This window comes from Malus sylvestris, chromosome 5 (assembly GCF_916048215.2).
Source record: "Malus sylvestris chromosome 5, drMalSylv7.2, whole genome shotgun sequence".
Classification (NCBI taxonomy): domain Eukaryota; kingdom Viridiplantae; phylum Streptophyta; class Magnoliopsida; order Rosales; family Rosaceae; genus Malus; species Malus sylvestris.
Genome location: NC_062264.1, coordinates 35,748,263 through 35,760,541, shown reverse-complemented (window position 1 = coordinate 35,760,541; position 12,279 = coordinate 35,748,263). Strand labels below are relative to the sequence as shown.

The following is a 12,279-nucleotide window of genomic DNA, read 5'->3' as shown; positions in this document are numbered from 1 at the left end:
GTAAGAGTTCATTGTAATAGTGTCATTATTGCTGATTTCCCTAACTGCGTTCTAATGATTGTATTAACCAATTGGTGATGTTAATCAATTGAGTGATGATGTTAATTTCCGGACCATTTATGATAAAAATCTCATGCAGTTTTTTTTTTTCCTTTTCAAAGCTCCCCATCGAGAGAGAGAGAGAGAGAGAGAGAGAGAGAGAGAGAGAGAGAGAGAGAGAGAGAGAGGTCGACTGTACTCAGTTGGGATAAGTTTGTACTGAAATGTGTTATTTTAGTTTCTTTTCTAAATTTTATTGTATTGACATGTGTTCTTTAGTTTGTTTTCTAATATTTAGCTATTTGATTACTCTTCAAATGTGAAATCGTGAAAGTCCAGAGATGGCTCTTCTTGGATGAACCCAGATAGCTCTTCGTTCCATGCACGTATACGTTCTCCTATCCAGTTGACAACGCATGCGGCTTTTGTTACTAACCGAACACATGTCCACACTAAAGGAAGACACCATAAACTCTTAGATCCACCTGTAACCAAGGTTTAAATGGTATATGTGTATCAAATGATGATGAGTCTAGAATGTGAAAAAAAAAAAAAAAAAACATGACGTAGTACTATATGTGTATATATATACACACGCAGAGAGAGAGAGAGAGAGAGAGAGAGCTCAGTAACATTAGTATTTGTAGAAGACTTGAAAATCTGAAGATTAAGGCATGGAGAGGAACTTCTTTGGTCTTGTTCTCTTCTTTATCATCCTTCTAACTTCTCATAAGTTTCTCTCTCAATATTTGTTTGGAATATCATGTTAATGGTTAACGATGGAACTGTCAGCATATTAAGTCCTCGTTCAAGGGCATCCCTTCAAAACTATATAAATTCAAAACTGTGTGGACTTCCTTAATTATTAGACAATAATATATATACGCATATGAATGTAGCTAAACTTTCGGATGATTTTTTACATGCATGTTGAGAAGTACATAATTAACTAAAGTAATATATACAGAAGAGATGGTGATGCACAGTGAAGCAAGGATTTGTGAAGAGCCAAGCAAAACATTCATAGGGCTATGCTTCAAAGACGCCAACTGTATCGTGAGATGCCGAAGTGAGGGTCACGGTTATGGCAAATGCTCCCATATCCTTCGCCAGTGCCGCTGCTTGAAGGCTTGTGCGGCCGCTGAAACTGATCAAAGCTTACCATGAATGTTTAAGATCACTACTTGTACTTCCTCAATCTTGATTTGGGGTCTATGAAATGTCTCACACCATGGACTTGTGAATCTAATGGATAAAGTTGCATATTCTATGAATTACCAATGTTTCTTAAAAGACTTAGTGGTAACTTAAGTATATTAACATAGTATATTAGCTATGCATATTGGCATTAAGTATACTTATGGAGAATGCGAAATTACCCTTTTGTTGGTTTTACAAGCATAAGTGAATAATGAGAACTCTATCCAGCGAAACGCTTTGCTTTTCGGCAAAATTTGGTGGTTCACTGGAAAAGAATCAAGGGTGCCTTAGCTAATTACAATTTAGGTTTTTTATTTTTGCTCCAATTACAATATAGGTGTGATGGAAGATTTGAAATTTAATTTACGCGGTCATTTGTTTCTTCTCAGCTATCAATTTGTTGCTTGGAGTTTACGTTTTTTTGCACACGATGTCAAAAAGTAGGAATAACAAAAACAATTAGATCGTATAAGATTATACTTGTGGCATTTTCCGCACACGATGTCAAAAAGAAGTAGGAATAACAAAAACAATTAGATCGTATAAGATTATACTTGTGGCATTTCTCGCAACGGAGCGTGGGCGTTTTTGCTAGTGAGGACTATGCACAATGCCGTCCCAGTGTGATATCGACTGCACAAGGGCGAGCTATCCTCGCAGCCATTGCTCCGGGTTGAACTGCTAATGCTCCCTGCTAATGCTCCCTGCAAATTAAATCATTTGTTGGATGCTATCCTATCTAATTTTTTCATATAACAAGATTATTTTTTATAAACTTCGAGCAAGTTTAGTATACTAAAAGGAAGTCCAACGTAAGTTCTTTTTTTTTCGAACAAAAAATGATATTGATAAGAATTTAAGATAAATTGATACTTCGATGTCAGTAACTAAAATATTTGTGGGAATAAAAGAAAGTAGCATGTGGTCCAATATTTGAAACAGAAATGTGAATCACATTACTAAACAACAACAAAAATTGAAGGCATACAAAATAAACAGAATAAAAATTGAGATTTATTTCTAAACGGTGTTTTGTTTGGGGGATTAATGCTAAACCCTGTTTTTTTTTTTTTTTCCCCCGGAAGGCACATCAGAGTTGCCTTACAGTGTAAAAGCTGTTATTTGTAGGAGTGCAATAAAATTGGTCAGACCGACTCATAGCCAATGGGTTTAGATCCATATATCCAATTTTTCGAAAACAAGTTATAATTAAATTGGCGTTGATAAATTTTCTTCTTATGGCAATTAATCAATGCAACCTTATAACTTGTAAGCTAGCTCTAAATCATGACGGAGCCTTGACAAATCCTTTAAATCCATACCCTATATATATATATATATATATATATATATATATATATATATATATATATATATATACATGTATTGCTACAACTCAGTTAAAAATTGAAGAGAAAACATGGATAAGAAGTTCAATCTTGGGCTTGTTTTTCCGTTCATCATCCTTCTTGCTTCTCGTACTTCTCTCTCTCTCTCTCTCTCTCTCTCTCTCTCTCTCTATATATATATATATATATATATATATATATTATATATGTTGTTGTACTAATTTTGACAAGTTAACTAACCAATATGTATTGATGTGCAGAAGAGACAGTGCAGCATACAGAAGCTTACAATAACGAGCAGTGTAAATACCTGGAATTTTGCCTGAGTCTGTCTTATTGTAAAATGGAATGTATGAGGGAAGAATTTCATCTCAGCCATTGCTCCGGGTTCAACTGCTACTGCTGTTGGGAGTAGCCCTTCCTGCAAACTTATATTTAACATAAATAAATAACTTATCATTTGCACGCCAGCAATAATAATCTTATTCTATACTTACCACAGTTAAATAACCGTGATGACAATTACTGATGTACCTTATAAATTTATAACCATCATGATAAAAAAAATTCGAGAGATTTTCGTATTGTGATTTAATGAAATTTGTACTTGAATAGTTACCCTTTATATGGCCCATCGTTTGTTAGTTTTGCTCTTGAGTTGGATTGGTACTCGGTTAAATCAACGTATTATAACTTTACCATCTTGTAGTCATTTTCTAAATTTTGTTGATTTTTTCTAATATGAAAGAAACAAAGGGCGTTTTGGGTATTTGAATCATAAGGGCTTTTCCTTAATAATATTTACTAATTTACAATATGGGTAACCAATTGGCAATCGATAGATATAGAGGTCCACGATCATGTAAAAACTTATGCAAGGTTTAATTTTATACATTTAACCAGTTCATTCAACTACGGAATTATTTAAACCTAACACATGGACAATACATTCATTCAACTATGAAGTCATTTAAACCTAACACATAGACAATACATTAATTGATAAGCGAAGCGCAAAAGATGGGTCAGCATGTGAACATTGTGGTTCCGATACATATTAGAATGTGAGTTTCTAACACTAGATCAATCGACAATGGTTGAAGAGGCCTAAAGTTATTTAATTAAACACTAAATCAAAAGAAAGCAAAACCTTGTTCTAATTATATATGTTCGAATGTCATTCACTTTTTAAGAATTTCTTCGACACAAAGGGAAAAAGCTCCTTCAACGGAGCGGTATATTATAATTCGGTACAAATAGATGATGTATTTAGCCCACAACCTGCGAGCTCATGCAAGTCCTATTTTCCATTATTTTCGAGTAGAATTATGCGATGACACTCGTAGCATCGCATCAAAGCGCCAAAAATTGGGATGACACTCGGCAACCGTGACTTATGCTGCCACCAACGCCATGTGCTCTATGAGGTCCAAAACTCGGTTGCTGTTAGAAAGACAAAAGCTTCATTAGTCTGACGCATTGAACTACATACCGCGGGCAGCAAATTGTAATTTACATGCAGAGTGCAGAGTGTTTACCTGTATCCCCACTCGTTGTCGTACCACGAAACAAGCTTAACAAAGGAGGAACTAAGTGCTAATCCAGCCTTGGCATCGAATATACTGGACCTGGAATTAGAGGAATAAATTAAAGCAGATCAGTAAAGAGCTTCAATAACTGAATCTTACCAAGTCAATTCATGCTAGTATTGCTTTCCTTTTGAAGAAATCTTAGGAAAAAGAAAAGGATCCTACCTTGAGTCACCAACAAAATCATTGGAGACGACATCATCTTCTGTGTATCCAAGGATGCCTCTAAGTGGCCCATCAGCAGCATACCTTTGCGTAAGATATCAAAGTAAATGAGCTATCCAAAGAAGGGGGTAAGAAAGAAACATAAAGGTAGATACTGTAATATATACACACACAATGCAGAACACGTACCTGATCGCGGCTTTGACATCCTCATATGAAGAACTCTTCTCAAGTCGACAAGTTAAGTCCACCACAGATACATTAGGAGTGGGGACACGGAAGGCCATACCAGTGAGCTTTCCATTGAGTTCTGGTAGAACTTTTCCAACTGCCTACAATTCCAAGGAGCAAAAGAGATTAGTGTACCTTTAAACCCCAAAAATAAATACAAAAAGTTAAACATCGACAAAATCATATAAAAACACCCAAATATCTTTGGAAGTACCACCAAGAATCTATTTTCAGATATAGTACCTTTGCAGCACCAGTAGAACTAGGGATGATGTTCTGTCCAGCTCCTCGGCCTCCTCTCCAGTCCTTCATTGAAGGGCCATCGACTGTCTTCTGTGTTGCTGAACGTGTAAAACCATCAGTATGTTAGCCCCAAAACAAGTGATCAACAATCACATACATGTGTTTTAGAGAGAGAGATGCAGAGGGAAGGAACCTGTAGTTGCATGCACAGTTGTCATCAAACCCTCAAGAATACCAAATTCCTCATGAATCACCTACAAAATACATTTAATGAGGTAAGATATGGCAAGAGGCAGTAGCTTATTACGAAGTGCTAACACAGGAAGAAAGCAGAAAGAACAAATAAATAATACAGATATCAACTATTTGGTGACGATGCCAAAAAAGAATTATTAAATTGAAAGGAAAAGGATATAATAAAAGCAGACATGTTTTTGTATAACATCTACCATCCAGAATTGTAGTTCAAATTATAATGGAGCTCAAATTTATATCAATAATTTATAGGAGGCAATCAAACCTTGGCAAGAGGAGCAAGGCAGTTGGTGGTACAGCTCGCATTAGAAACAATGTCCATATTTGGCTTGTATGTTTTCTCATTTACTCCAATGACAAACATTGGTGCATCGGCTGATGGGGCAGATATTACCACTTTCTTTGCACCACCCTGCAAAGGAGAGGCAATCAGAGATCAACCTGGTGTCCAGTAACAGACAAACAGTGCAGAAATTAGACTTAAAGCAACAAACCTTTTTATGTAATGCGGCCTTCTCAAGTGTCGTAAAAATCCCAGAAGATTCGACAACATACTCAACCCCATAATCACCCCAAGGGATCTCAGCAGGATCTCTGGATAAGGTTAAGAAGTTAATCCCGAATCACAAATAGCTTCACATGATACTCTTTACAATAGAAAAGCAAATTCTGGTGCACAACATTCTCTAGAGAATTAGATTACTGCTGAAAATCACAGCACAATACCTTTTGCTCACAACTTTGATTGCCTTGCCATTTATTTCCAAGGTGGAATCATCCACAACACTAATTGATCCATCGAATATTCCATGCGTAGAGTCATACTTAAACATGTAAGCCTGGACATTGCAAAACAAAAACGAAAGTTAAACCTTCATAAGAATAAAAGAAAAAGCAAGAGCATTCTTGACAGCAATAAGTTTGAAACTGGTTATAGGACAGGAGCAAAATGCACATCCAGGAAAAAAACATCAATGTTTTACCTTTTACTTGCATCAAAACATCGAACAAACAAAAATATATACAGTTTCAATATTTCAGTTAAATATTCAAGTTCAACTGTATGGATACTAGCATTGAGAAAAACAAGGTAATTGGGAACAGTTCAAATATATTCGTTGACGTCCTAACTTAAGTAATTTGCAACACTTCCTACACTTCCTACACTGTCTAATGAATATCACTCCCATCTTAAAACATAAAGAAGAACTAGTACCGATATGGCACTATGTGCTACGTAATTATGACAAAGGAAATTAGCATATTGCAATAAACATTGTTAATGATACATCCGTACAACTTACCATGTACTTGGGATCTACTAGAGGATCATTGACTGCTACCACTTCTATATCATCTCTTGTGCTTGCAATCCTTAGAACCAACCTTCCAATTCTACCGAAACCTGCACGAATAGTGTTTTCATCATATAACAACTAAAATCACGCTTTATAAAGGCAAGACAATCTAAACATCAGTTAAATGTGTTATTGGTATATCATCAGTACTATGACTAACAGCTAACGATTTTTTAGCATCCAAAAACAATTAAAGAAGCTAATGAGAAAAGCAAAGTAGTAATATTGAAATTATAGTCAAAACAACTTATTACTTAGTAATCAAAACTAACCTAAACTAAGCAAAGAAAACATCATTCATGCCTAAGGATAAGCAAGAAAAAGCACAACTTCAACGAACTTACCGTTGATTCCGATCTTTGTCTTCCCACCACTCCCGGATCCTAAACAAAACAACCAATCAAGAGTGAGCTTCAGAGCAATACAAATCAACTCCACGTTCGAAAAGTATTTTTGGCGTTCTTACTCTGAACTGTTGGTGGCAGTTCGGTGGCTGTGGCCTTGATGGGTTGGACGCTCCTGGCGCTGCATATCCTAGAAAACAGAACATATATCACAGTCTATAACAAGAACAAAGCCTCGAATTGCAAAACCGAAAAATTAAACATCAAAATTGAGACTGAGTTGCTCAACTGTAAAGAAGATGAACCGGTTGGGATGGAAGTGCCAAAAATGGATGATTGCACCTTGGGACAGTTCAGATTGCGGCTAAACCCAACGCTTGACACCTGAACAACAAATTACAACCAAAATTAAAACAAAGAGAAACAGAAACTACATTTGGTATTTATTGCTTTAGTGAGTAGTGATTTCCTCTGATCTAATAAATTAAACCAGAAAAATAATATATGAAAAATCATAGAGATATTTAAAGCTTAAGAAAATTCAACTGATTCCTAAATGAAAGAACAAAAAATGTAATTTGAAAAACTAAATACAAGCAGAAATTCAAAGCCTTAAACTTGATAACAAAAACTGATAAAAATCAAATGATTTATTCAAAAGAACACATTTTTCAGGCCTCTGTTTTTTCAAGCATCCAACAAATACGCAATTTACCGATACAGAACCAAATTCTGGAACGCTTAAATAAATCAACGACGTGTTTTGAAACAGTTGGGAGGTGATTAGCCTCAAGCTGCTGAGGGGAGTGAAAAAAAACAGACCTTGAAAGAGGCGGCGGCGGAGGCGGCGAGGTCGGCGCGGGAGGCTTCGATCAACGGAGCTGAGACGGTAGATCTGAGCAGAGAAGAAGCCGCCATTTCTGATCGGTTCGGAGCTCTCCTAGTCTCTCTTGGTCCGAAGCAAATGGAATGAAAAACCCTAAAAAACAGAAGCTTTTTAAGCAGCTATTGGGGACTCCGAACAGGCCACCACCAGAGGCCAAATGTGTTTTTTGTTTTCCTTTTTTAAATATTTTTTATTTTTTTAATTAAAAAAAAAAAGAAGAATATCGTGAGAAAGCATGCGGAGTTTCTTACGGAGCTCACCTGAAACTCTCTCTCTCTCTCTCTCTCTCTCTCATGGTTCCTGTCTCTCTCGTCACGTTCTTTATGGTACCAATCTCCTGCGAACTACATCGAATACCTTGATGGTATCTAACCGTCGATGTATTGAGGCGTGGGATATTAACGATCGTGATTGGAGGAAGTGTGGGTTATGGTGAGAGTGGAAACAGCGGATGGGCAGCTGTGTACATCACGTAGGTGAGTTTGTCGTGACGTGGTGAGGAGGGAAAGGGTCTCGTAGTTCTCGACAGCCACGTTTGACCTGTGTGGGCTTTTTGGGGCTTTTCTCCTTTTTAAGATTTCTAGCCGGTCCTACAGATGGCCGGTTCACCTTCCCGGTCCAATTTCTTTTGTTTGTTACGTTTAGGTCTCAATCCATGGAAATTTTTGTGTCAACCCGGGAAAACACGTCTCTACACACAATCAAATTGACTTCCAGTTTTGAGAACTTAATTTTAGTGTAATGGTAGATAACTAACTTTTTAAACCACATTTTCAACGTACAAATGACGTGATCCTCAAAGTTAAACATAAGTTTTGCTTGTGAAGGAATTATACCTTTGTATACGATAACAAGCACAAAGGGATGTAGCAAAGTTGGATGTTTAGTGTTCGGCTAGAGTCATTAGAGTATTTCTAATAACTTTCTCTAAATACGACTCTTCAAATACAAATTTATTGACCGGACAGTTTGAAAACTAAAATTTATTGATTCACAATTTTGCTCCTATAGACTCTACAAATCTTAGTTTCTTTTTTTATTACTTTTCATCACGTGACCTTTTTTTATATTTAATTTTTGGAAAAAAAAAAGTTGGCAAAGAAAAAGTGAGATAGAGAGACTCTAAATCTAGAGATTGTAGGACATTTTCCAAATTTGAATACTCATTTGACAACTTTGTTGGAGCACAAAAAAATCTTATATGGCAATTCAAATTTAGTTTTGCAGACTCTCTCGGAAATGATCTTAGACATCCATGTGATTCGTTCATGTGCATACAAGAAGTTTTCCCTCAATTGTTGTTTTTCTAGTATTCATAAGATTCCAAACTTTCTTTCATGCAATGTAACGATGGAGACTAAGAAAAGGTTGAAATGCATTTACCAAAAGAAAAGGTTGAATCAATCCTAAATTTCCTTTTTAATAAGAAAATGGCTAGGGTTTGGGGAAAATCAAGAAAATGTAATTATATATACACATAAATTTTGCAAATTGATGGTGAAATCTTTCAATTCAGTTATATTTTATAGATCAAGTGTGCATGTGCAATGTTTTTCTCAAGTAGAAGATAACTTTTAATTTGGTCTCGTGTTTTCAATTTAGTCAAATCGGTCCGCGTATTTACTTTTGTTAGCCAATTTTGAACAATCCGTTAAAAATGGTTGCTCTACTACCTTACCAAACCTTCAAATACGAACCGCACAAACCTGCTTTGTTATTTTGTGTTGGTCGGGGGAATCAAGTGGGGACATTCACGGTAGAAGTAGAGGACACATAATACATGCGAATAAACCTAAATTATTGACATTGATGATTGAATGTGATAATATCTCAGCGTGGAGCCAACGCATTCCACACAGTACTCTTTTGGCCTTAGCTTCGTTGGGGTTTGCGTGAAGTGGTAGGTTAGGGTTGAAAACAACCAAATACAACTCTGCACGTGCTCTTCCTAGAAGTAGGAAAATAGTAATACTCACAACAAGAAATCAATCACGCGCCCATTCGCGACTCATTTTAACACTCTTTTAATCTGATGTAGACTAAGAACTAAAAGTTGGAAGAGAAATCGATCACGCACCCGCACACCCAGCGACGGATGAACATCGGAACCAAGGTAGAATTATTTGGAGTCTGAAAAATATACATGTGAAAGTCTTTCGATGATAGTTCTAATATTTGATAGGAAAATTAATGAAAAGTCTAAAAAAGCTTTAGTTTTAATGAAAAATGACAAATAAAGGTGTAGTGAATAGTATCAGAAAAATGTAAAAATGTGGTTTTTCGTTAAAAGTAAATAGTACCATGAGTGTTTAGTTAAAACTCCTATTTTTGGTGGGGTTTTTTTGTGCCCACCAAATATTTGACAAAATGTCTCTCGCATGTTCCGTTGACATCACTCTAGAAATTCTCTCAATAGCACTTAGCATATTACTTCAGTATATATTAATATCTTTTGACATGTGCGCAACTTGGTACGGCTGACGACAACAAACTCATCAAGTGTTAAATGAAATGCCTTAGTGAATAAACTGAATTTTTATGTGCGCTTCGTGCTCAATTTCTATCTAAAAAAACTTTTAACATTTGTCTTGGCAATAGAGTTGGAAGCTAATAGCCGGAAGGCATATATATGCTAACAAAGTAACAAGTGCAATCTTGCTTTCGGGGATGACATGATTTGTTTGTTGTCTCATTAGGTCATGGCATTTTCTTAGGCACAACCGCACAAGCTTGGACCAATACACAAAACATCTGTTTGATGTCAACGGGTACTTTGTTTTCACATGATGACAATGTCCAACATGATAATGAAATGGATATTATTTACTCCTTAATGAAATATACCTAATTTAGGGACCATACATATAGTCGATAACACATGTAAATTACCTCTATTAAGAGAGACTTTTATGAAAGGGGTTTAGCAGCTAATATGGTGGCAGTGTACTCGGTCTCTTTCGTTAACAACTATTAGGTATAAATCTCAATATATTCTAGATTTAAGTGTGTTGACTGATTATGTGATTTAACTTATTTGTCTATACATTGAACCCTTATTTGAAAGCACCTATTAAGAACGTTGAAGGTTAGTGGGATTACTAAATTTTTGTTCGCAACTTGTACATAGATGCATTTGCGTGCTATTCATCTATATAATTGTTTTAAGAAAAGTTATCAAAGACTCTTTTGTCTATTTTATATATATATATATATATATATATATATATATATGAATTTTGATACGAAGATATAGATGTCTAAACAACTTATTGATTAGATTATGGATTCCAAAGAAGGCTTTCGAAACAAAGAATGTTGTTGGAAGAGTAACATTCAAAGTTACCCATCATATATAAGCACACCAATAATAGCCACTAGCCTACTTGGTTATAAGCTTATATTCGAATTATAATTGTAATTAGACGCCTACATTATAACAAGAAATCAACACACATATGAGTAGTTGTTTACTAATCAAGATGTTAAAGTTGTCCTGGGAACTCATGATGCATGTGATTATATGATTGCCATTGCCACTCAACGCACAAATAAAATTAAGAAAGTAAAACAAGTAGCTTATACAAGGATGAAAATTCTATTTTTTTTTCAAATAAATAAAAAGAAACGATAGCAAATTTCAATCAACTAGAAAAAGAAAAAAAGTACACAATATAGCGGCAGAAGCAGGCTTAAATCAAGTTGCAATCCTCGAAAGAGTAAATCCAGAATAAAATTTGGTGGAGAATCCAACCAAGCACAGGGGAGTTCGACAGTGAGAGCATAACGGGCAAGGTGATGGGCGACGCCATTAACTTGGCGGTGGACAGGGGTGTAGGTGTAGCTAACCTCAGTGATCATTGAAAGCAAAACTTTTGTATTCTCCACAATTTTTCCAATCGGAGACTAATTGGTCAAAGGCTCCTTTATTGCTACAAACTCATGCCACCATGACCCTAGCGACCAGCACATTTGTCATAATTGTCAGACCAAACGCTTTTAATCCTAGCGTCCCAAAGAGCCCAGCAAATCATCAAGAAAATATCAAAATCATGAGATGGGAGTTTGTCATCCAATTTCATTGCCCACATTCTTTGAAAGTTGGGGGATGAAAAGTCTGTTTGGAATTGCTTATGTAGAAAACAATTATACTCACAACGCTTACAAAGTATTTTTATCAAAATTCAGAAATATCTAGGGATTTTAATTAATAATTCGAGTGCTGCTTAAAAAGCACACTGAAGTACTTATCGAAGAAACTTCTTACTTAATCTAGAAGCACTTTCAAAATTGTCCACTTAACATAGTCGAAAACACTTATGATTGTCAAAAAGTGATTTTACTCCTTTCAAAAACAATCTCAAACATGCCCGAAAATTAAATTATAAGACAAAACAACAGTGGAACAGATATGATCATTTTGTATAAGTTGTTTTACTCTCCTGTCAACTATTCTCATCTCTCTTCCTTCTATCTCTAATTCTCTTATATTAAAAATAATAAAAAATAGTAACACGGCCATAGATTTCTAGTACTCATTGTACATAGTATATACACAAATGATATAGTTTAATTTATGTTGAAGTTAGATTATTGGTGTAGAGATTTTGGTATCGCATCATA

General features: G+C 35.5%; 1 protein-coding gene across 1 annotated transcript; it reads right to left on the bottom strand.

Annotated features, from left to right (window-relative positions):
• Nucleotides 1–3,727: 3,727 nt before the first annotated feature.
• LOC126624581 (glyceraldehyde-3-phosphate dehydrogenase GAPCP1, chloroplastic-like) lies at nucleotides 3,728–7,833 on the bottom strand. Its single transcript, XM_050293646.1, has 14 exons — nucleotides 7,596–7,833; nucleotides 7,063–7,157; nucleotides 6,896–6,963; nucleotides 6,774–6,812; nucleotides 6,376–6,476; nucleotides 5,798–5,910; nucleotides 5,566–5,665; nucleotides 5,337–5,483; nucleotides 5,010–5,070; nucleotides 4,817–4,914; nucleotides 4,532–4,674; nucleotides 4,343–4,426; nucleotides 4,127–4,216; nucleotides 3,728–4,031 (listed from the first exon to the last, which is right to left on the bottom strand). Exons 1-14 carry the CDS (start codon nucleotides 7,689–7,691, stop codon nucleotides 3,983–3,985), a joined length of 1,284 nt encoding a protein of 427 aa, XP_050149603.1. The 5' UTR covers nucleotides 7,692–7,833; the 3' UTR covers nucleotides 3,728–3,982.
• Between the last annotated feature and the right edge of the window lie 4,446 nt (nucleotides 7,834–12,279).

Excerpts from the sequence above, each read along its gene's own strand:
- LOC126624581 (XM_050293646.1), bottom strand. The coding sequence starts at position 7,691 with ATGGCGGCTTCTTCTCTGCTCAGATCTACCGTCTCAGCTCCGTTGATC. Across the intron at positions 6,813-6,895 it reads ACTGCCACCAACAGTTCAGA|GATCCGGGAGTGGTGGGAAG; the intron begins GTAAGAACGCCA and ends TGTTTTGTTTAG. Across the intron at positions 4,427-4,531 it reads GATGTCAAAGCCGCGATCAG|GTATGCTGCTGATGGGCCAC; the intron begins GTACGTGTTCTG and ends TCTTACGCAAAG.